At 35.5% G+C, this 23772-nt stretch overlaps 1 protein-coding gene across 1 annotated transcript in view; it reads right to left on the reverse strand.

Moving 5' to 3' along the window:
* The window catches only part of LOC138715173 (uncharacterized), a 71940-nt gene that overhangs the window by 3661 nt on the left and 44507 nt on the right, over positions 1-23772 (reverse strand). The window contains exon 2 of the mRNA XM_069847744.1: positions 533-717. Within this exon, the coding sequence (XP_069703845.1) occupies positions 533-717 (185 nt within the window). The remainder of the gene's footprint in view (positions 1-532; positions 718-23772) is intronic.

The raw sequence follows: 23772 nt of genomic DNA on the forward strand, positions 1-23772 counted from the left end.
TGCTGCGAAATGTCTATGAATACCACCCTAAAAGTTTTAGAAAAAAAGGAAATTTGCCTAGGAAACATCTCAATATAAACTCTTGATATTCTTTTAACAATGATATCACTTTGAAAGACAGATTTTTGTAAATAAAGAAATAATATTAGAAATAATTACAATATAATATTATGTATAGCTATTTTAGGTAAATGTGTGCAATTTAGGAGTTCACTATTCATTATTACAATCTTCATTGCACTCCTTAATTATCTGCTTTGAAGAACCATGAGAAAAGGTTTAGAACAGAATTAACAAATTTCTACATACTCATATCTTCTACACAACTGACGAATTGTTTATGCTTGTAAACTGAATTATTCTACTGGATACTAAAATATGCTGTAAATTGAATTATTCTACTTGATATAATGTTGTACAGCTCAACTAAAATATGCTTGTAAATTGAATTATTCTACTTGATACATTGTTACCCGTCAGGACAGGGTCTGTCAGCGACGAAATACTCTGTATCCATAAAATTTCTTCTGACCTGGTACAATTCCCTGAAACACGACGTCTAACTTTGGAGATCTTTCAGTTAACTCCACCTTCTCCAAAGGGGACACCGTATCTTGGCACTGTTCCATCAACTGGAACATTTCATCGAAGGCAATATCAATTGGATGTGAGAAGGAACGCAGAACATCCAATGTTTCCTTCTTTTCCTCTGGTGTGCTGAAAAAAGTCAGATTACGAAATTACATTTACAGTTCATAGTAACAAATATACATTAATTTATCTGTAAAGGAAATGTATGCAGAGGGTGCCGACAAAATGTATACACACTTCGACAGGAGATATCTATTTAATATATTTCGAAGTTGAACCGAAAAACAACAATAATGTGTAGTATGATGTCCTGTAAACAGATGAGACTCACTTTATGCTAGCATTGCTGCGCTACAGGTCAACAACAACAACAAAATGGAGCCAAGATTATCGTTTGAACAGCAGAAAGCAATTTTGAAGTGGTATTGGAGAACCGAGAATGTTGTTGAAGTTTAACGGCAATGGAGACGTGAGTACTGAACAGAACCACCAACGCGTTTAACAATGGGACACATTCATGGCAAATTTGAGACTCATGGTACCGTATGCTATGTTTACAAGGGCAGATCTGGGAGACCTCGCACATCAACAAGCCCTGCATCCTCGGCTATGGTTTCGGAACGTTTTGAGCAATGTGCATGTAAGACTGGGATTAGCAGAACCAGCATACGTCGTATTATTAAAACAGCAAAGTTGAAAGTTTTCATCCCAAGACTTTTGCATGTATTAAATGAAGATGACCCTGATCAGAGAATGCAGTACTGTGAGTGGTTTCAGAACATGGTGCAAGAGGATAAGGCCTTCATAGGGAAAGTTGTTTGGTCTGCTGAGGCACAATTTAAGTTGAATGGAACTGTTAACTGGCATAACTGTGTCTACCAGTGTGCAAACAATCCACATGTTTTTGTGGAAAAGGCTGTTAATTTATCTGGAATTAATGTTTGGTGTGGGTTGTCATCTAGGGGTCTAATTGGACTATTCTTTTTTGATGGAATAGTAACTGGCCAAGTGTACCTGAACATGTTACGTACATCTCTTACCCGCCATTCGTACACTCTATGGAAATGAGGAATTTTACTTCCAACAGGATGGTGCACCACCACATTACCACCGAGATCTATGTGCGTACCTTGATGACAATCTTCCAGGGCACTGGTTAGGAGGAAGAGGTCCAATTGAGTTTCCACTGCGTCCTCGGGATCTAACTTCATTGGACTTTTTACCTATGGGGGACTCTTAAGAATGATGTATACCGTAGAAAACCAGCTACACTGGCAGCACTTCGGAAAGAAATTGAAATGGCATGTGTTGCAATCGCTGAGGACACTTCGCAAACGTTGCTCGAACAGCGGTTCCTATACTTATAAAAACATTTGCATGATGTGAATTAAGGAGTCTGGTTCAATTGTAGATACTGAAGTCGAAAGTTTAATTCAACATTAAATTTACTTCTGTATTTGTTTTTCAAGAATACAAAAGCAGAAAATGTACACTGGGTACAAGTATGTTGCTGAAAATTTCATCAAAGTATTTTATTGTAATTCGGAAAACAGGAATACATGGTCATGCCTGCCGATCCGGAGTTGCGCTCGGGCGTGGGTTCGATCCTCGCTTGGGCTCATTTATCTGGCTGGTTTTTCCGAAAATTTTCCAACTGTAAGGCAAATATCAAGTAATCTATGGCGAATCCTCGGCTTCATCTCGCCATCACCAATTCCATCGACGCTATATAGGGTGATTCACGAGGATTTACCGCCACTTACGGAGCTTATTTCCGAAGACATTCTGAGCAAAAAATGTCATCTAAACATGTGTCCTAATCTCAATATTTTCAGAGTTACACTAATTTGAAATTGTTTGTAAAATACCATTATTCATTAGTTTTAAGGGTAAAAGAATATTACAAATAAAGAATGAACTACTCAGGAGTATCACTTCCTTAATTAGCTAGTATTCTGAAGCTAAAAATGTGTTGTGAATTCCATATTACTTCGTACAGATTTTTTTTTTTTTCGATTTTTAACTGCAAAATTACATTTTCTTACGTACTAATCACAACAATTGTTACAAATGACGCCACTTTTGTAAATTCTTTAAGACTGTACATTAGGATGCATAATGAAATCGTAAAGGATCAAGTTCCTAAAGTCGTGTGATTTGTAACAATTTTTGTGATAAGTGCGTAAGAATGATGTAATTTTTAGTTAAAAACTGAAAAACATAATCTGTACAAATTAATTAATACATTTTTAGCTTCAGAACACTAGTCAATTAAAGAAATGATACAGTACTTCTGAATAGTTCATTCTCTGTTTGTAATGGTCTTTTACCCTTCAAAGAAAAAAGATGTTTTACCAACAACTTCAAATTAGTGTAACCAACTATGAAAATATTGAGATTAGAACACATGTTTATATGGCATTTTTTTCTTAGAATATCTTCGGAAATAAGCTCCGTAAGTGGCGGTAAATCCTCGCGAATCACCCTGCATAACAGCGTCTTTAAATAACCAACTAAAAAAGGGTTTCACCCACTTAATTGTTTTCTCAACTGCAGGAAGGAAAATATGTCAATTTTAATGTTAATTAATAAAGACGTTCTTTATATTGGACAAGAACTCATTTGTCTAGAAAGTCACTTAAAAGTGGGAAATTAATCGAATTCTCGATTGATTTTTTTATTTTATTAGGTTATTTTACGACGCTTTATCAACATCGTAGGTTATTTAGCGTCTGAATGAGATGATAATGCCGGTGAAATGAGTCCGGGGTCCAGCACCAAAAGTTACCCAGCATTCGCTCATATTGGGTTGAGGGAAAACCCCGGAAAAAACCTCAACCAGGTAACTTGCCCCGACCGGGAATCGAACCCGGGCCACCTGGTTTCGCGGCTAAACGCGCTAACCGTACTCCACAGATATGGACTTCTCGATTGATAACTAAGCAACACCACAAGTATAATTCCTTCATTTTTTATTAAATTATATCGTGAATGGTGAACACTATTAAAGTTGGGCCCTGAGAACTGAAATAGGGAATTTTATTTATAAAACAGGCAAGATTCGCAAACCAAGAGAAAGTCCCTCACGCGATTTCATTCCTGTTAAATTCTGTGTTTCAAAAATCTGACACGAACAAAGAATATTTCAGCAAACTGAGAAAAATCAAAGAATATGATAAAGCTAAATTCAATTAAAATAGGTACCATTTTAATATATACCTTATTTCCACGGATGCTTTTCGAATCACTCGCGGACCCCTGAAGGTCCGCGGACCACAGATTAGGAACTACTACGTTAGAAGATGTATTAAATTGGTTTCCTACAAAGATCAATATCGAAAGCTTATTCTGATGTAAATATTGCATGCCAGCTCACCGATTAGCAATCTAGATCTATTGCCCCGAGCATTTCTCCTTGAAATACAATAATAGATTACTATAATAGTGACGTATTGCTTCATGCAAGGTAATGTCTGATGTCAGAAGTCAGAACAAAGAAAAAAGATTAGCCAATTTATTTCATTATAAAGATGACAATGCACTATCGTGAATGAAAAACGAAGAAAGAAGACAATAAATTAAAGAAAGAAGGAGGATAAGAGTAAATTAAAGAAAGGGAAAACGAAGAAAGGAAAGAAATGAATGAAATAAGACAAGAAGGGTGAAACAGATAGAAAAATGAATGAAGAAAAGAAGAGAGAACAAATTAATGATAATGAAGAAAAAAAGAATGGAAGCAGGAATATAAAAAGAAAAGTATGGAACAAACGAATGAAGGGATAAAGAAATAATGAAAAATTAAAACTAGAAAATTAAAAAAGAAAGGAAGAATGAAAGAAAAATCAAAATTAAAGGACCAAAGAAAATAAAGATAAAAGAATATGTTGCGAACATTTTCTCATTGTACGTCTATTGAATTACTCTAATGCATCATTCAATTCTGAAATTGTGGCATTCACACAGAAGTCATTTTTCTCCTTAGGAACGATTCTACTTTTGGTTGTAGAATGGAGGGTGTATGGGTTAGTATGAAGTTGCCTCTCGAGCTGTGTTACTACCCGACCACAATGTATCAGTTACCGGTAGCTTTCTATAGTATTATTACAGTCTAGTATATACAGTCCGAAGCTTGAGCTGTGAGGGTGCTAGGAACAACAGACTGTGCTGGTACTATTTCGCATTGTCTGCAATGAGACGATATTAGCGATCCTAGTGGTTAGCATCCTAGTGGATGCATATTTACTACGTATTGACCTTCGTGACTGTATATACTAGATTGTAGTAGCATATTATATTACTCCATAATATGAATTTGTAATTCTCAATTGAAATACAAACTGCTGAGCCATTTATACCCGAACCCACGCTTTCAGAAGTCGAAATTGCTATAGAAAATCTGAAAAAGTACAAGTCTCCAGGTATCGATCAAATTCCAGCAGAATTAATACAAGAGGGTGGAAGTGCATTACATAGCGAAATTTATAAACTTGTACTTGCTATTTTGGAAAAGGAAATTGTACCAGAACAATGGAAGGAGTCCGTAATTGTACCTATTTTTAAGAAGGGGGACAAGACTAACTGTAGTAACTTTCGAGGAATATCACTTTTGTTGACGGCGTATAAAATTTTGTCCAATATTCTTTTGAGAAGATTAACTCCGTACGTAGATGAAATTATTGGGGATCATCAGTGCGGTTTTAGGCGTAATAGATCGACTATTGATCAAATTTTTTGTATTCGACAGATAATGGAGGAAAAAATAAGGTTACAGTACATCAGTTATTCATAGATTTAAAAAAGGCGTATGACTCGGTTAAGAGGGAAGTATTATATGATATTCTTATTGAATTTGGTATTCCCAAGAAACTAGTTCGATTAATTAAAATGTCTCTCAGTGAAACATACAGCAGAGTCCGTATAGGTCAGTTTCTATCTGATGCTTTTCCAATTCACTGCGGGTTAAAGCAGGGAGATGCACTATCACCTTTACTTTTTAACTTCGCTTTAGAATATGCCATTAGGAAAGTTCAGGATAACAGGCAGGGTTTGGAATTGAACGGGTTACATCAGCTTCTTGTCTATGCGGATGACGTGAATATGTTAGGAGAAAATCCACAAACGATTAGGGAAAACACGGGAATTTTACTTGAAGCAAGTAAAGCGATCGGTTTGGAAGTAAATCCCGAAAAGACAAAGTATATGATTATGTCTCGTGACCAGAATATTGTACGAAATGGAAATATAAAAATTGGAGATTTATCCTTCGAAGAGGTGGAAAAATTCAAATATCTTGGAGCAACAGTAACAAATATAAATGACACTCGGGAGGAAATTAAACGCAAAATAAATATGGGAAATGCGTGTTATTATTCGGTTGAGAAGCTTTTATCATCTAGTCTGCTGTCAAAAAATCTGAAAGTTAGAATTTATAAAACAGTTATATTACCGGTTGTTCTGTATGGTTGTGAAACGTGGACTCTCACTCTGAGAAAGGAACATAGGTTAAGGGTGTTTGAGAATAAGGTGCTTAGGAAAATATTTGGGGCTAAGCGGGATGACGTTATAGGAGAATGGAGAAAGTTACACAACGCAGAACTGCACGCATTGTATTCTACACCTGACATAACTAGGAACATTAAATCCAGACGTTTGAGATGGGCAGGACATGTAGCACGTATGGGCGAATCCAGAAATGCATATAGAGTGTTAGTTGGGAGACCGGAGGGAAAAAGACCTTTGGGGAGGCCGAGACGTAGATGGGAGGATAATATTAAAATGGATTTGAGGGAGGTGGGATATGATGATAGAGACTGGATTAATCTTGCACAGGATAGGGACCGATGGCGGGCTTATGTGAGGACGGCAATGAACCTTCGGGTTCCTTAAAAGCCATTTGTAAGTAAGTAAGTAATTCTGAATTATTGTTCTTTTATTATTTATTTCATTTGATTTCATTAATGGAACTCGCGTGAAACAAAATAAATATTACAATTTTAAGTTGTAAGTTTGTTTTAGGAAACTTTGTTTTCTGTCATAAATTTACAAAACTCCCAAACCACCTCGCTTCCTTCTGACCATGTTCTGCTAGAAGAAGAAGACTATCCCTACTCTGAAACGTCACTTCCCGTAGGGTAAAATTTACTCTAGTTGTACTCAAATACACCGAGCATAGAACATTTAAACTCTCTTGATTAAATGAAAGACTTTACAACTTCAAAAGCACGGGGGGCTTCTGACAATGCTTAAAAGGAAATGTGATTTTTTGCTTAATACAGCGTATCCTTTATTTTCAAGAAAATAGCAAAAAAATAAATAGTTTATATAATATTTTAGATAATTAAAGTTTGATACTGGAGCCATGTTAGGTACTGAAAACTTAAGAATACAGACGGGTTTAGATGTAACGTCTAAATTCGACCTACGCTAATAGAAAAAATTAAAGGATTTTGTGGAAATGTTTACGTCATATCCGATAAAATGACAATATGAACGAGTCAAATCCTATACATATGAGTGTCTGCACGTACTTATAGGCCTAAATGATCTACAGGTATCCCTTAAGTCTGAACCCATAGGAGTTAGGCCTACTCATATTAAATTTCCTGCTGTTATAGGTAAATGATGCTACTGAGTAAGGAGGCGCGAATACATGTTATTTTGTTGGTGGAACCCGTTTAAGTGAAGATGACCCTGATAGGCGAATGAAATTCTGTGAATGGGCAGAAGGACAGCGCGAAAATAATAAGGTGTTTCCATCACACATTCTATTCTCTGACGAAGCAAACTTTTATGTTTCCGGGAAAGTCAACGGTCAGCACAAAATCCTCGTTGGTTCATTTCTTCAAACGATCAAGGAAGCGACAGAGTCATGATGTGGTGCGGGATATGGAAAAAAACAGAATCATTGGTTTCTTCTTTTTTGACGAGAAGGTAACTAGTGAAACGTATCTGAAGATGTTGCAAGAAGAAGCATTTTCAAGCCTACTGAATCCAGAAGGAGACTTCCCTGAATAGTTTCAGCAGGATGGCGCACCTGATATTATGCACGAACAGTGCAACGGTACCTTCATGAACAGTTTCCCGAACATTGGATTGGATGCCGAGGAGCTGTGGAATGGCCTCCAAGGAGCCCAGATCTTACTCCGCTTGATTTTTATCTCTGGGGAAATCTCGAAACCAATGTATATGAAGTCAAAATTTAGAACATTCTTCATCTCAAAGAACGCATTGTGCATGTGTGTCGGGAAATTTCCGCGACTGAGATTCAGAAAGTGATGCAAGAGAAAATTGCGTCTTCATGTGTGTATGCAACACAATGGCGAACACTTTGAACAGAACCTGTAATTGCATGTGTTCTTCTTTTATGGGTCCAGACTTATGGGACACTTTGTACTTGGAAGAGTTTATTATAGGTCTAATCCATTCTGAAGTTGCAATATTAAAACAATAATATTATTCAGTTGTGTTTTGGCATGGATGCGAAACAGACGCTTGCACAATAGGTTATTTGCATAACTATAGAAAGTTAACACAAACTTGACATTATTCACATACATATGAATAAATTTAAATGACAAATTTACGAGATATTCGCATATGGTTAAACAGTACAATTAATTGTTTGTGGCCCAGAAAGTTCTTCACTTGTCCTCTTAATAGTACATTTTATTTTAATGTATTATTATCATTATTATTAATTATTATCATTACTATTACTAATTATTATTATTATTATATTATTATTATTATTATTATTATTATTATTATTATTATTATTATTATTATTATTATTATTATTATTATTATTATTATTATTATTGGAGAACTGTCTGTTATTCATAACTTATTTCATTCCATACATTAGACACACTTAAATTTTAGATGAAATTGTATTTATTTATCCTAATTCCATTACCTTAATTCAGGTTGCGAATAGAAACATTTGAAATGTGGATATGGGGATGAATGGTGCGTGTGAATTGGACACAAGAATAAGAAACGAAGCTGTGTTGAAAGGGTGAGTGAAGAAAGAATAATGCCGAAACTGAACAGGAAGGAAAAAGGGAGTTGGTTGGGTTACTGGCTGAGACGAAACTGCCTACTGAAGGTTGAACTGGAAGAAATGGTGAACGAGAGAAGAGTTCAGGGCAGAAGAAGATATCATATGATAGACGACAGTAAGATATATGTATCATATGCGGAGACTAAGAGAAAGACAGAAAATAGGAAAGACTGGGGAATGCTGGGTTTGCAGTGAAAGACCTGCTCTTGGGCAGAAAACTATGAATGAATGAATTTCGGGGCGGGGAACCCGTACTGCGAACAGAGCAGTTAGCATGAGTACCTATATACGTACAAAGCAAGTAAGGTAGCGAGACAAGGTAAGCCCTCTGAGAGAGGCTGTTACCGATACCAAATCGCTGCCTTAAAACTCTGTATAGATGTCACATGCAATCATAGAGATTTTTCTCAAGTCCCCCGTCATGTTTTAATATGAATATTTCAATAATTAGAAAATAAAATACGTTATACACTATGTGCCAACCTGTTTATTATTTTATTCATGTGTGAGAGCAGGCGGATGGAAGTCCTTGCGCATTTAGATAATAGAGTGTATGCATACAACCCTAGGAGGTAGGGATGAGATGAGTGGAATCCATATGAATGGGTTTTTAGTAATCTATAGATTAATCGACATTTGATTGATTTAAAAAGTTTATAATTTATTGTGTCAGTTCTCCGGGGATTTTTGAGACAAACACAATTAAAAAAGTATGAAGACTCATCTAGTTAATACTGTTTCATCCGTGATTTTAAACATGTGAGTTCATTCACATGCTCCGAATTAAGTGCCGCTCTACGTTTAGTAAAAATGTTTCAATGTTTGAAACAAATGAATTGGCCATGTTCAATCTCAAAATATAGACTAATTTAGGTTTTCGTCTGACATACAGCTTCTCAGGCGGGTGCATCTTCCAAGTTCGCCATCCTACTGTAGGGTCAACCACTGTACCGACAGTGAGTGACGTATAGGACGCATGCGTCGCAGCGCGCTCGGGAGTAGCCTACTACTCTTTAACCCTTTCTTACCTATAGATACCATATGGCAATAATTAACTTTATAGCATTTATATACTTGTGTGTTACATATGAAGGTAAATTTTGCTGGATAACTTCTATTTCAATACATTTTCATCAATATAGTTTTGTTTCAAATGTTGCCACTACCGTAACTTGGTCACTGAATTGGTCCTAATACAGCTATTTGTTTCAACATGGATTGCTTGTAAATTTAATTTGGGTTAGAAAGGGTTAAAGTAAACAGGGCTCATTTCTCAGAATCACGTAACGTGCATAGACCATATATCGAAATGCACATAAAGCAGCGCTTGCAGAGAAAAAGATTAATTACCAATAAATTAATAAAAAAGATGACAGTGAAGTCGTAGAATTCCTCTAATTGCCTGGAACATTTATGTGGTTGGTGGTTACAGGTCATTCGTTATCTCTTGAAACCTTTCTGCGCGTCAGGGGAAGAAGGAAGTGGACTGAGAAGCTTCCCTCCCTCGCTACGCTCCTACTTGTAGACAGCGAGCTCGCTTACCCCCACCAAAAAGTTCTTACTATTTGCTACGCGCACATAAGCATTTGGTTTCACGACATAACGAATGGTCTGTAAGTGGTTGGTGGTTGTGTGATTTCAAATAATCGTAAGTCACCGCTTGATAAGAATCATCTTAGCATATTCATAAAACAAAGAACTTGAACTTTTAATGAATATCGTAGCCAGTGCAAACAAATAAATGTAGAATTCGCTGCTCAAGGCAGTAGTAATATCTTGAATATATCATGGTAATCGAATTTCATTTATTTTTCAAATAATGACATGTTGCAGATTACATCGCCCGATGCTCTAAGGAGCAGTGATATGTTGCGAGTTACATCGGCGCGCTACCGCTAAGAAGCAAGATGCGCTTAGGATATTACGAACATTTTTCTTGAATAAGTGAACACTTAAAATAACGTTTGCTGCGAGTTAACTGTTGTTGCTTTAAGTGAATTGATTTAAGAAACCCTTTGGGAATAAAAATACATGTAAATGATTACAGCTATCTTATTTCATGCTTAAACAGTTTTATCTTTCAGGTTTCACTGGAAACATTTTCTTTACACATAGCCTCCATCAAAATGTCGAAACCTGTGTCACAGTTATTTCCATTAGGGATCGGTTATATTGCAACATTAACTTCAAGTGTGCAGTAAAGTAGAAAGTGACTTATAAGCAGGCCTCGGTCTGGGGTCACCGAGTCACCAGACTGAAGTTTGGAAAGCACGAAGTATAAATGACGTCATGATGGCATTGCGAGAGTATAGTTCCTTTCGTAACAAAGTACAGTACATTACCGTCTTGTTATTGGTGCTTGACTTGTGTCCCTGCGATCACCATACGTAGACCTACTTGAGATTCTGTAATATGCAAGTAGCTTGACTATATTTTATCTAATTTATTTATTTATTTATTTATTTATTTATTTATTTAGTGTTAATTTCGCTGTTTTATAATTCACAGTACTGAGGAACATGCCGAAAATTAAGAACACCAAGTGTTCCCTTCAGAACGAACTTATAGAGAAGTTGGGAAAGTAATATTTTATTATTAGGAAAAAAAAATTGAATTTTGCAAATTGTGCAAAAAAGATATGAGAGACAGAAATCAATTCTTTAAAAAAACACTGTGATAGCGAAATGCACATGGAAAATATTAAGTTACACGGTCAAGGCAGACCTTCAATATCAATATAGGGCATAGAAAATCAAATTATTATTACTTTAGAGTTTTAGGCTGTTAAAACAAGTACAGTATAACGTAAATTGAAACATATAATGTTAGGCAATCCTTTTTTGTACTAGAAATTCACTGTATATGTTATATATGTAAACGTAAACACTACTTTGTGCCCTACTGTAACTGAATGTTTACATGTTGAGGCAAGGAGTAACTGCACGCTCCATCTCCCATTCCCCTCGATCTACACAATACAGTCGTAGTGCGTTCGTAACTTTATGCGCTTCCTGGACTGAGGCCCGCTTATAAGCTATTCTTGTATGTACCATGTTTCACGGATTGTATTACTTGTACGAGATGTGGTCTGTCCACAGTCACAAGATACCGCTCCTGAGTTATCTGTGGCTATCTTCATACCATGTTCGAATAATTATTTTTTTCTACAATATTATGTGGTATGTCAGTGCACAAAAAAGATGACACATTTCAAATAAGATTTTTTTAAATCGTTTCATGTAAAGATCTCATCTGAGAATCGCGTATTGGTCTGATTGATTAAGGAATTGCAGTATGTATGATTATTATTATTATTATTATCATTATTATTATCATTATTATTAATATTATAAATAAACGCACAACTATAAATCACGCGTCACCATTATGATTTTCTGTGTCATGACTGTAGCACGGTTTCTTAGATTTTGGAACATTTCATTCGTTGTCAATAAACTTGAATGTTTTAAAACTTTAGAAGTTTCGCACAATAGTAAAGTAAAACATGTGAATTTAATTGAACTTGAAAGATCTACACTAATTTCACATCCTAAACTGACGTAAACCATACCAAATATCTTAATTTTATTGGATCTATTAGAAATGCCTATAATTATGTCATAACTAGAGTCAGGATTGAATGTAATATGAAAATGAGAAATATGTACATAAATATGTAGCTAAAATGGCAAAATATATAGATAAATAAGCTTATCTAATAAATAAAAAATGTGTAACTTAATATCCAAGCTTTATTAGATATAAATTTGCACACAGATAAAAAAATTACAGGTGCACATATGATTCAATGATTCAACCTCATTTAATTATTGTTTGAGGCACAATTAATAATTACATATTTTTTTTTCATATTTTCTGCGTTCATCAATTGTCTCGTCAATGGCAACCCATACGTAGGAATCACAAAGTTCAGCTCCAATCGTTCCCATCGTGTCAGTGTAGCAGGAGTCCAAATAATTTTTCCGGAGTGTTGATTCACTGCGAATATTGAAGTTGTATTATCTGCGTAGGAATGCTTGAAACTTTGGCACTCCAAGTTTATACCATGGTATGTTTGTAGCAACCATTTCCATGCACATATCTTCATTAAATTCATTGGTAGAAGACGAAGAAGGTTCCAGTACCACTTATGTAAGATCTTCTTTTCTACGGAGCAAGTTTTTTTTTTTTATTTCTCATATGAAGTTCAGTTTTTAAAAGCTGTTCTAATTGTGGTTTCATGGAGCACCCAATGCGTTGGTCACACACTTTGCACAGCACGATTTTACCATCACTAGTAAATGCATCGTGAACTGAAATACAATCTTCTAACTTGGATGGGAATGGTGCCATAGCAGTAGACTAGCTAGCCGTATCACCTGGTGTCAGAATAAGCTTCTCAAGAAACTGAAAGAACTACAGTTTTATTTCAGAGCAACTGATTGGGGGTGTTTGTGCCAAACTATCATAACCACAGGATAATTTTCACTCTGTCCTTCACCGCGGTAGCAGCACAATGACTCACATTTCGCATTGGTATTTTTTCCTACTTTACCGTTACTTCTTAAGGGATATACAAACTGTTAGCATGGCAAAAGAATGTCTATTTTTTGACAGAATACGTTATTTTTATGCATTAGAGACGAAAAGACAAGCTTTATAAACAATTTTCAAACGTATAACTTATGAATTAAGTCGAGGCAAAATTTGTGAAGAAAAAAAAGTGTATTCTTTCGAAATATGAAATATCCTTCAAAATATGTAAAATATGCCAAAATATTTATTATGCACCAAAATATGTAAAAATATATAACTTAAAACTTCGGAATAATGATCTCTTTGTGTTATTCGTCGACATTTTAGTTTTCCTTATGGTTGCATATAAAGGGACAAAATATGTAATTAGTAATTACATAAAATCCGGGTTCTAGTCATAACTTAAAATGACCAAAATCAGTGACTTGACTAAGATTTACTCCCCATATTTTGCGGGCTATTTTCTGAACTAACCAATATCGTATTTTATTTCTCACACGATGGAGCACACACACACAAAGCCAGAGACAACGGTAGAGAGAGAAAGCTGTGTAAGTAGCAATACATTCTTGACACACAATTTTAATAATTGTCGATTTAGTATAGCGGAATTCATTATTATGTCACATCTTTCATTGTAATTCCCGTGTCATTTTACTATTGTTGTATTATTTCACGTTGTTCTTCTTATGGTCCCACAGACGCGTTGGAATGTGGGACGAGCTCGTTTTTCTTGAATAACCTGGTAGGTCTATGAATAACACATTGTATTTCTTCTATCCTACACTTTTTGATTATATTGTTTCTAAAGTAGGACTAACTTCATTTAATAACTAGTAACATGAAATAGCATATACAATACATACAGATATCCTGAATTACATTTTATGAATAGGCCTACATTCTAAAACAAGATTATATATTAAGTTACATTAGTACACATGCTAATCAGGAAGAGAATAATAAACTGGCTGAGAAGAAAATGCCTATTGAAGGATGCACTGGAAAGAATGGTGAACGGGAGAAAATTTCGGAGCGGAAGAAGATATCAGACGACAGACAATATTAAGATATGGATATATGTGGAGACTAAGAGGAAGGCGGAAAATAGGAAAGATTGGAGAATGTTGGGTTTTCAGCGAAAGATCTGCCCTCGGACAGAAGACTATGAATGAATGAATGAATGAATGAATGAATGAATGAATGAATGAGTACACATAGGTGACAGCAGGAAGAATCAAGAGGTGGGTCACTTGACTTTCTGGCCTTTTTTGTAAAAATAGCATAAAATGTCTCACAAGACGTAAGAAATACTCGTAGAACGAGTTTACAATTAACTTTTTTTTACCTTATATAAATTAATAAAACTAATATTCATTAAATTTAATATATATACTCTGGATTCGATATGTGTCAGAGGAAGAACAATTTTGTTTATATACATCTGAAGTCTGATTAATGTAATATGTTACTAGTCAGCGACATACAATGGAAGGGGAAAGGAAATGGCCACCCTATCCCATTATCTCCTAGCTTATTTACCTAATAGTGATGCCTTATTGGTGTCACTTAGGCCTATGAAGTTCAAACTGTCTTCGAACAATTGACTAAACAATAACTCTGTATTACCATGATAATTTAGGTTTCATAAATTTAAGACTTAAATGGTTTACTATAGAAGAGAACTGCATTTTATAACAAAGTGAATTTATTTTTAACTGTGATTAAACTATTATTATACGTGAATACATTATTTTATTATAGTACTGTAGTTTGTTGCCTAATGAATAGTATGTTCGGTCAACTTCTGATGGATGTTACTGAAATTAACAATCAATAATCTTTTCATATAAATTCATGAAATTAATATATTCAGTAAATGTAGAATATAGATCTTAGATTTTGTTCCCATTTCTAAGCATTTAATACATTAACAGTACCCACAGGCTTTCCAGTAAATGGACAATGTTTCAAAATTCATTGTTACTGTTACAGCCTGTAATTTTGCACTGTTACTCTTTGTTGCAAAGTAAAGTGGCCTCCGTAAAATACCAGAGAAGCCACGAGTGCATGCATAATTCACCTACTGAAAAAAAGTGTGAGTTGACCCCCTAACCCCGAGAAAACTACTACGATCGTCCGTGTTAGTACATCACATATACACAAACGAGTTGTTAAAAATTTGAAGTGTTTGCCTTTTCTATTTGGTCTACAAGTCTTTGTGTTTGGATAATTTAAAAATTTATGAAATACAAAAATATGAGTAGTATATCTTCGTTGTTCCTGCAATAACTCTTTTGGGACATATTTATTGATTTTTCAGATTTTTGCTCTATTAAATAACTTAAATAGTGATACAGCAAATAATAAAATCTCATATATGTAATTATATTTCTTTGTTTCGAAAATGTAAGAATTCACAGTCTCCTATGTACGGCTGCCATAGGATGAATAAATGTGTTTTTTCTTCCTACTGAAAAATTTTATATTTTGCACATAGGAGTTACTACAGGAACAACTACGATATGTGCCTCTAAAGTATGTAACTCCTCTTTCGTGTACAGTATAACATTTAAACTGCGTTCTGATTTCCGCTGAAATAACGTATGACAACCCTATTCCTGAGCTTCTGTCCGAGCTTATCCATTTCATATACAGTATATTATTTTAATGTACCGAAGTACATATTATGATATTTCCATGCAGATATTCTGCGTCATCATACGTGATTTAAGACGGCGCTTATTCCGTCGGATCCCGGCCAACTAGTCACTCATAACGAGTGCACCTCAGCACATGTGTGGACTTCAGTCCTACGTTCATAGACATCTATGACGTAGTGCAGAGGGCGGCCACTGGAGGGAACCCAAGAGTTGGAACTTAAACTGAGACGATTCTGTCCGACGCCGGGGTGGGTATCCGGTGTGGCTTAGTGGATAAAGCGTCAGCACGTAGAGCTGAAAACCCGGGTTAAAATCCCGGCGCCGGAGAGAATTTTTCTCCGTTCCATTACTCTTTCATCGTTATCCATTTCGTTAATATGTCCTTTGAGGAGATCGGCTTCCAAAATCCCTGTCCACAGTATCGTACAATGAGTCCTCTTGATTTGTTTAATGGCAAGAAAACACTAAAATCTGTTTTTAAGATATAAAAAACTTAATATCACCCCACTATCAATTTCAATTACTGTAAATATGCATAGGTTTACGCTTTCAGCATGTCAGTGAATTTATGGTCTGATTCACTTCTTTGTATAGGAGGTCAAAGAATAAAAACTGTAAAAGAAGTTTCGTTCTCCTTGAGGGAGCCTACGCTACAGAACTGTAATAGCGACGTGCGTGTCGGCATAACCGCCCCTGTGCGTCCCACACCACCATACGACATCGCCAGTACGTCTAGTATTCCGAAATAATGTAAACAAAAAGAGGGACACTATTAACGTTATTAATATAATGTTTCAAGCCTATTGGCCGTTTAGGTGGTTCTGTTTATTGCTGTGATGCAATACAAAAGGTACGTTGGCTCTCCTGATTTGAGCTCTGTGAAATATGTTTTAAAGATCCACGAATATGGCTCAAAATCTTAAGATTTTAAATAAAAAAAACTCGCAGAAATCCTGCAATTAAATTCGATTAGTTATATTTCACTGTATTTATTATACGTAGGAAGTTCGTATTAAAACATTAGATTTCAGTTGAGTACAGCGAGGAATATAGATGTCACCCGCGCCTCGCCATGCTCCCGCTCGCTACAGACGATACACAGTATGTTCACATAAACAACGTATAATGGCATTCTGTGGAGTCGTGAATAGTTTGAAGAATATTGTTAATTTATAGTAATATTTCAGATTCTGAACAAAGTGAGCTATTCTGTTATTATTGTATTATTTACGTAATGTTAATATTATGCATGATTTCAAAAACGTAAACTCATCTGTTATTAAATAATTATGCAAACAGGAGTGTGTAATACGTTTATTTTTTTCCCGCATTATTCTTCGTTAAATGTTGACGTCTCGTGCTGCTATGCATTCGGTTGCGTTACAGTCAAAGTTCAACATCGGAATTACGATACGAACTTCCTAGCTGTCATTACAATAGAAATTACAAATTTTCTTGAAAACAATTATAGGTTTAATATTATGTGCCACATACGAGATACACTATTAGATTCACAAAGTAGTTGTTCACCTGATTTGGTAAGATATACTGTATCATATTTCAGATTTGCTTCAGTAACGTTCTTGTGACGTAGAACGATATTTCCAGGGTACATTTTTTTTCTGAACATAGAAGGAATTACGACACGAACGATACGATAAAAGGCAAATGTTCGTTGTTATTTGTTATAATGAGACTAGAATCATAGTCGTATACTTTGCATGTTATTTTTATATGTATAAGTAAATTATTTTAGATTGGGAGTTACGAAGTTTATAATTACAAATTACTGCTTTTTTATATATTTTCTTGTTCTAAGGCTGTGAACAATTGGAGCACAACTTTGATTACCACCCGGCTGTACATGTTTGTGGTTCACTGACATTGAGAAATGCGCTATTACTTTTCATTTGGTAGAGATATAGTCCAAGCTCACATAACTTCACAGTTTTGGTACCAACTTCCTAGCTCTGGTTTTGATAGCGTTTAGCGTATACATGTCCATGCGATTTCGATCTTTTGTCTAAAAGACGCTCACAAAGAAAAATATATTTATTACCTTGCCACCTGCAACACTAGATAGTGAAATAGACCTGCAAGTTAATTACTTTTCTTGACAATAAATGTTTCCTCATATTCTTCGTCGCAGCATGATTCTGTGTGTAATGAATTCCTGCTTCCACGATCAATTAGGCCTACTTATTTACTTACAAATGGCTTTTAAGAAACCCGAAGGTTCATTGCCCCCCTCACATAAGCCCGCCATCGGTCCCTATCCTGTGCAAGATTAATCCATTCTCTATCCTCCCTCAAATCCATTTTAATATTATCCTCCCATCTAGGTCTCGGCCTCCCTAAAGGTCTTTTTCCCTCCGGTCTCCCAACTAACACTCTATATGCATTTCTGGATTCGTCCATACGTGCTACATGCCCTGCCCATCTCAAACGTCTGGATTTAATATTCCTAATTATGTCAGGTGAAAAAATTTTCACACAGTTTACTTTTATCAACGTTTTCCACTCTTTAGCTATAGCTATAGTCCTATATATAGGACAGTCATGTTTTAGAATGTCATAAAACACACTTTTATCTCGATACCATGAAACTTGGAAGAGAGGAGGGAATAAGTAAATAATACCCAAATAAATGAATGAGTGAATAAGTAAATAAATAAACAAATAAATGGATGGATGAACGAAAAAACGAACGAATGAACGAATGAATATGCAAATAAGTAAATGAACTAGGTGTATAAAAAGTATAGAACACTGCTTGAAGCTTCCCTATTTTTTTAATTTTACGAATAAACTCTACATATAAAAGATATAGGGGGTGTAAAAAGAATATTTTGAACATGTTTTCAAAAACTATGTTTCTCATTTATAGAGACTGAGCTAAGGAGTCTGTTTTTTTTTTTATGGAACCATGTATTTATTTTCTGATTTTTGTATTCTTCGGGTCTCAAAACTACAAAATCATATTTTTTTTTTTTTACCATTTAGGCCTATACACTATTCTATAACAATGTATGATCCCAATGTTGTAGGCCTATACACAAAGAGAAGTGCATCATTGTAATACGAGGCGCATCCAGAAAGTAAGTTTCCCTATTTTTTTTTAAGAACACACACTTTCAGGAAAACATTTATTGGCAACAGGTACAGCAATGTTTCAGCTATTTTTCAACATAGCCACCATAAGAATTGAGACACTTCTCGTATCGTGGGATCAACTTTTGTATCCCTCTGACGTAGAACTCTGCCGCCTGTGAATGGAACCAGCGTGTGACAGACGTCTTCAGCTCTTCGTCGTTGCCAAAACGCTCACCGAAGGACAGGAATTTCTTGAGGTGCAAGAAAACGTGAAAATCGCTGGGAGCAAGATCAGGACTGTAGGGTGGATGATCAAACAGCTCCCAGCCAAATTCCGTCAAAACAGCTGCTGTGCGCCGAGCCGTATGTGGATGAGCATTGTCATGGAGGAGCACAACACCTGCAGTAAGCATTCCACGCCTCTTGTTTTGAATGGCACGTCGCAATTTTTGCAGTGTTTCACAGTAACGGTCAGCGTTCACTGTTTCACCTCTTGGAAGAAAGTCAATGAGCAGAATGCCCTTCCTGTCCCAGAACACCGTGCACATCACTTTCCGTACCGACAGCGTCTGTTTGAATTTCGTCCTGACCGGAGATCCACTATACCGCCAATGCATTGACTGCTGCTTGGTTTCCGGGGTGAAGTGCGAAATCCAAGTCTCATAACCCGTGACGATCCTGTCGAGGAACTCGTCGCCGTCATCGTGATACCGTTGCAGAAATGTCAGTGCTGCTCCTAAACGTTGCATTTTGTGTTCGGGTGTCAGGTTTTTCGGCACCCACCTGGCACACACTTTTTTGAACAGCAGGTGCTTAGTGACAATCTCATGCAACAAGGATCGCGATATCTGCGGAAAATGGCTGCTCAGCTCCGTAATCGTGAAGAGACGGTTATCCATGATACACTGCCGCACCAGCTCAACACGATCATCATTGATGAGGGACGGTCGCCCACTGCGCTCTTCATCATGGACACTTTGACGACCTTCGGAAAACTGCCTACACCAGCGACGCACAGTCTGCTTACTCATGATGTTCGGCCCATAGACCTGACAGAGCTGCCGATGAATTTCAATTGGCGCAATTCTTTGTGCATTAAAGAACTTTATCATCGACCGAACCTCACAGGCGGCGGGAGAAGGAATAAGATCTTCCATCTTGCTACTGGCACCAGGCGGGACCTGTCCGGCTGGCATATGATTGATACGTCATATATCTGTTACGCATGCGCAATTGGAACGGCTAATTACGTTTACTTTCAAGGGGAAAAAATCGGAAAACTTACTTTCTGGATACGCTACATATATCAATTTATCACTATGGAGAATAAGGGAAGTAAAAGACCCCGGGGCATGGAACTGACATCACTTCCTTATAATACCGAGGTCAAGTAAACACGATACTTCAGCCTCCAAGAGCCTAAGTGGTGTGTAAGCCGACACGTTTTTCATCTTACTTCCGGAATTAAATGGCTCACTGATATTGACTGTCAACAAAATTATTTCAGCCCTCGTCTTTAGGTGAAAGAAGAAAACATGGTAAGGAGAAAACAGTCTACTATTCAATACCTGTTAGGGTCATTACAAATGAGACTGAACGATGACTGAGAACGAGAGGTGAGGTATTATTAATTAACAAAAAGAAAACGTAAGGAGATTGTAAGATCACAACTAATACGAAAAGAGACGTTAAAGGCAAAACAAAATTAAAAGCATGCTTAGAAATAGATTACTGAACAAAACGGAAATAAAAGATATGTGTAAAGTGAAGCGGAAATGAATAATCGTTGACATTATTTTGAAATGTTGATATCACCTTTGCCATTACTCTCCTATTATTTCCAGAACAGATTTTTACGTATGTGTTGACTTGGGCTAACAATATGGAATTAGCTCTGGTTTGAGTCTTCATAGGAGAAGAAACTTCCTCTTGAAATTTAGACCAGTGTATGGAATCGGTGCCCATACAAAATCGTTATTAATATAGGGAGCTATATTGAATAGCAAAATGTAGTTTCGCAAGCCAGCTATAACGGCTGGAGGCATCATCATACTAATCACACGTTATTCTGTACTGCTGAGATATGTGCTTTGTCTTAGAATAAATTTTCCGAAAATCTTTCAGTCAAACTATCCGGGATCTGGGGTGGGTGAAACAAAATGGCAGAATTTCAAATGCTTACTGTAACAACACGAGTCATAGCGGAATACTACTGTTGTTAATGGTTAGGTAATGAACTAATGTAACTTGTGTGACCACGCCCAATCACTCCATCTACACTCTCTACCAGTATGAGGGCGCCCAACTTAAGTATAAAATTAGCCGTACGGCGCGGCCTCTCTCAGCAACATCTCCTTATCGAAAGAGCTAGAGCCCGATCGCAAACTCGTGGCACCTGCGCGAAAGACAAATTAGCATCCACTTACATGGACTCGCCCTAGAGCCTTGCTGGGGGGGGAGGGTGTTTAAAGGGTACGCCTGCACACACAGAACCCCCACTCCGAAGTCTCAGAAAGTGGTGCCACGAGTTTGCGATCGGGCTCTACAGACATGTAATCATGAGTTCTGCAATATTAAAGTGGTAATAGACACGTACGATAGACTATGAGGGAACCACATTGAAAAATTTGTTATAAACTGGGACTAATTTCGAAATGTCACTTCATATTCATGTATTTCAAAATTACTAGAAAAATGTATCAAAGTTCGATTAATGAATTATCTTGATAAACATAATATATTAAGTGATAATCAATTTGGTTTTCGAAAAAAATTCAGTACAGATAATGCAATATATCAAGTTACTAAAAAAATTGTTAGAGAATTTGATCAAGGTAACAAATGTATTGGTATTTTCCTGGACATAAGAAAAGCATTTGATACAGTGAAACATGATATCTTAATTGAGAAATTACACTTATTAGGAATAAAAGGTAATGCTTTAAACTTAATAAAATCGTATCTTAACGACAGAATTCAAATAACGAAAATTGACAATTATTCAAGTGAACCTTTAATTATTAATATAGGTGTTCCCCAAGGCACAGTTCTAGGCCCTATTCTATTTTTAATATATATTAATGACTTATTAAAAATTGACTTACAACAATACAATGGTGTTCACTATTCTTATGCAGATGACACAGTTTTACTTTTTGGTGGAAAAACCTGGTATGATGCATATAATAATTCAAATAATGGACTTAAATTAATAAAAAAAATGGTTTGACATAAATTATCTTTCTATCAACGAAAATAAAACCATAATTATTCCATTCTCATTATCTGAAAAATGTAACAAACCTCCTACATCTATATTAAATATTAAATTACATAATTCTGATTGTTGTCTTATACAGTGTAAATGTCCGATTATTAAAGAGTCCTCTGAAGTCAAGTATTTAGGCATAATTTTCGATAATCATTTAAAATGGAACCAACACATTAATTACCTTTGTAATAAATTACGTAAAATAGTATATTATTTTCTTTTATTGAGGAATTACTTGTCAATAAGTTAATTACGTGCAATATATTTAACTTTATTTCAATCGGTAATTATGTATGGAATTATAGGATGGGGTAGCTCATTTAAATCCAATTTTAATCCACTTTATTTATACAGAAGAAAATAATTAAAATATGTCTTCATAAACCTATTGATTTTCCATCTCAAAATTTGTTTCTAGACTTTAATGTACTTAACGTAAGACAAATTTATTACTTTGTATTAATAAAATTCATACATAAAAATCGAAATAATTTTGAATTGTATTCTCATAGTTATGAAACAAAAGGTATGAATTCTTTAAGATTGTTTGAACCAAAATGCAACACTGTTACAGTATTTAATCATAGAAGTAATTTAGGCCCAAGAATATATAACAAATTTATATTTAAATATCCTAATCTTGTCAATTCGAATAGTTCTAGTATTAAATTTAAAAAGTTATGTATGGATTTTATAAAAATTGAAAAATTGTAAATTTAAATTTATATACTATAATTGCACAGTAGACATAAGACAAATTGTATTGTATAAGTATTAAATTCAATTCAGGAATCCGCCCCTGAGCACGAGTTCTACTCTTTCAGGGGCGAGCTAAAGTTTTTCTGTATACATTATATTTTATGTTACAATTATTATCAAAATAATAATAAATAAATAAATAAATAAATAAATAAATATTAAAAAATAGGGTGTAAACGATTTAAACTATCAAAAAATATTGGTGACAGAGCATGAACTAATGAACAAAAAATCTAATAAAATGTTCCTGTAACTTTTATGGTTTCCCTAGAAAAAAATGTTATCTGTGATTCTAACGTTTTTGGAAAGGATAGTAGACCGTCATTATTTACTTCGGACAGTCACGTATATTACAACTGTGATGATATCCTTGTTTACAAATCAGGGTACTCTGTTGACTCTCTATTGTCATGGTATTAACGTGTGTTGGACTCAAGGTCATTGGCAATGACGTTCACATTTACTCGGGCAGTAAATATTAGACTACTATCAATCCTAAAAACATGGTAGGAATTAAAAAATAGAAGACGAAACAAAATTTCACTACACATCATGTTTAGTAGACCGAGATGTACGGTCTGTACAATTTTGGCAGTTTAAACAGCTTACACCCTGTATAACTGCATGTCCTTCATTATTTATTTTTCGTATCTTCTGCGGACCTCTAGAAAAAGAACTAAGAAAGAGACTAGTAAAGTGCTTTGTGTGGAGTGTGAGGTCGAAACATGGACATTACGACGAAGTGAAGAGAAACGACTAGAAATATTTGAACTGTGGATATGAAGAAGAATGGAGTG

This window comes from Periplaneta americana, chromosome 15, assembly GCF_040183065.1.
Source record: "Periplaneta americana isolate PAMFEO1 chromosome 15, P.americana_PAMFEO1_priV1, whole genome shotgun sequence".
NCBI lineage: Eukaryota > Metazoa > Arthropoda > Insecta > Blattodea > Blattidae > Periplaneta > Periplaneta americana.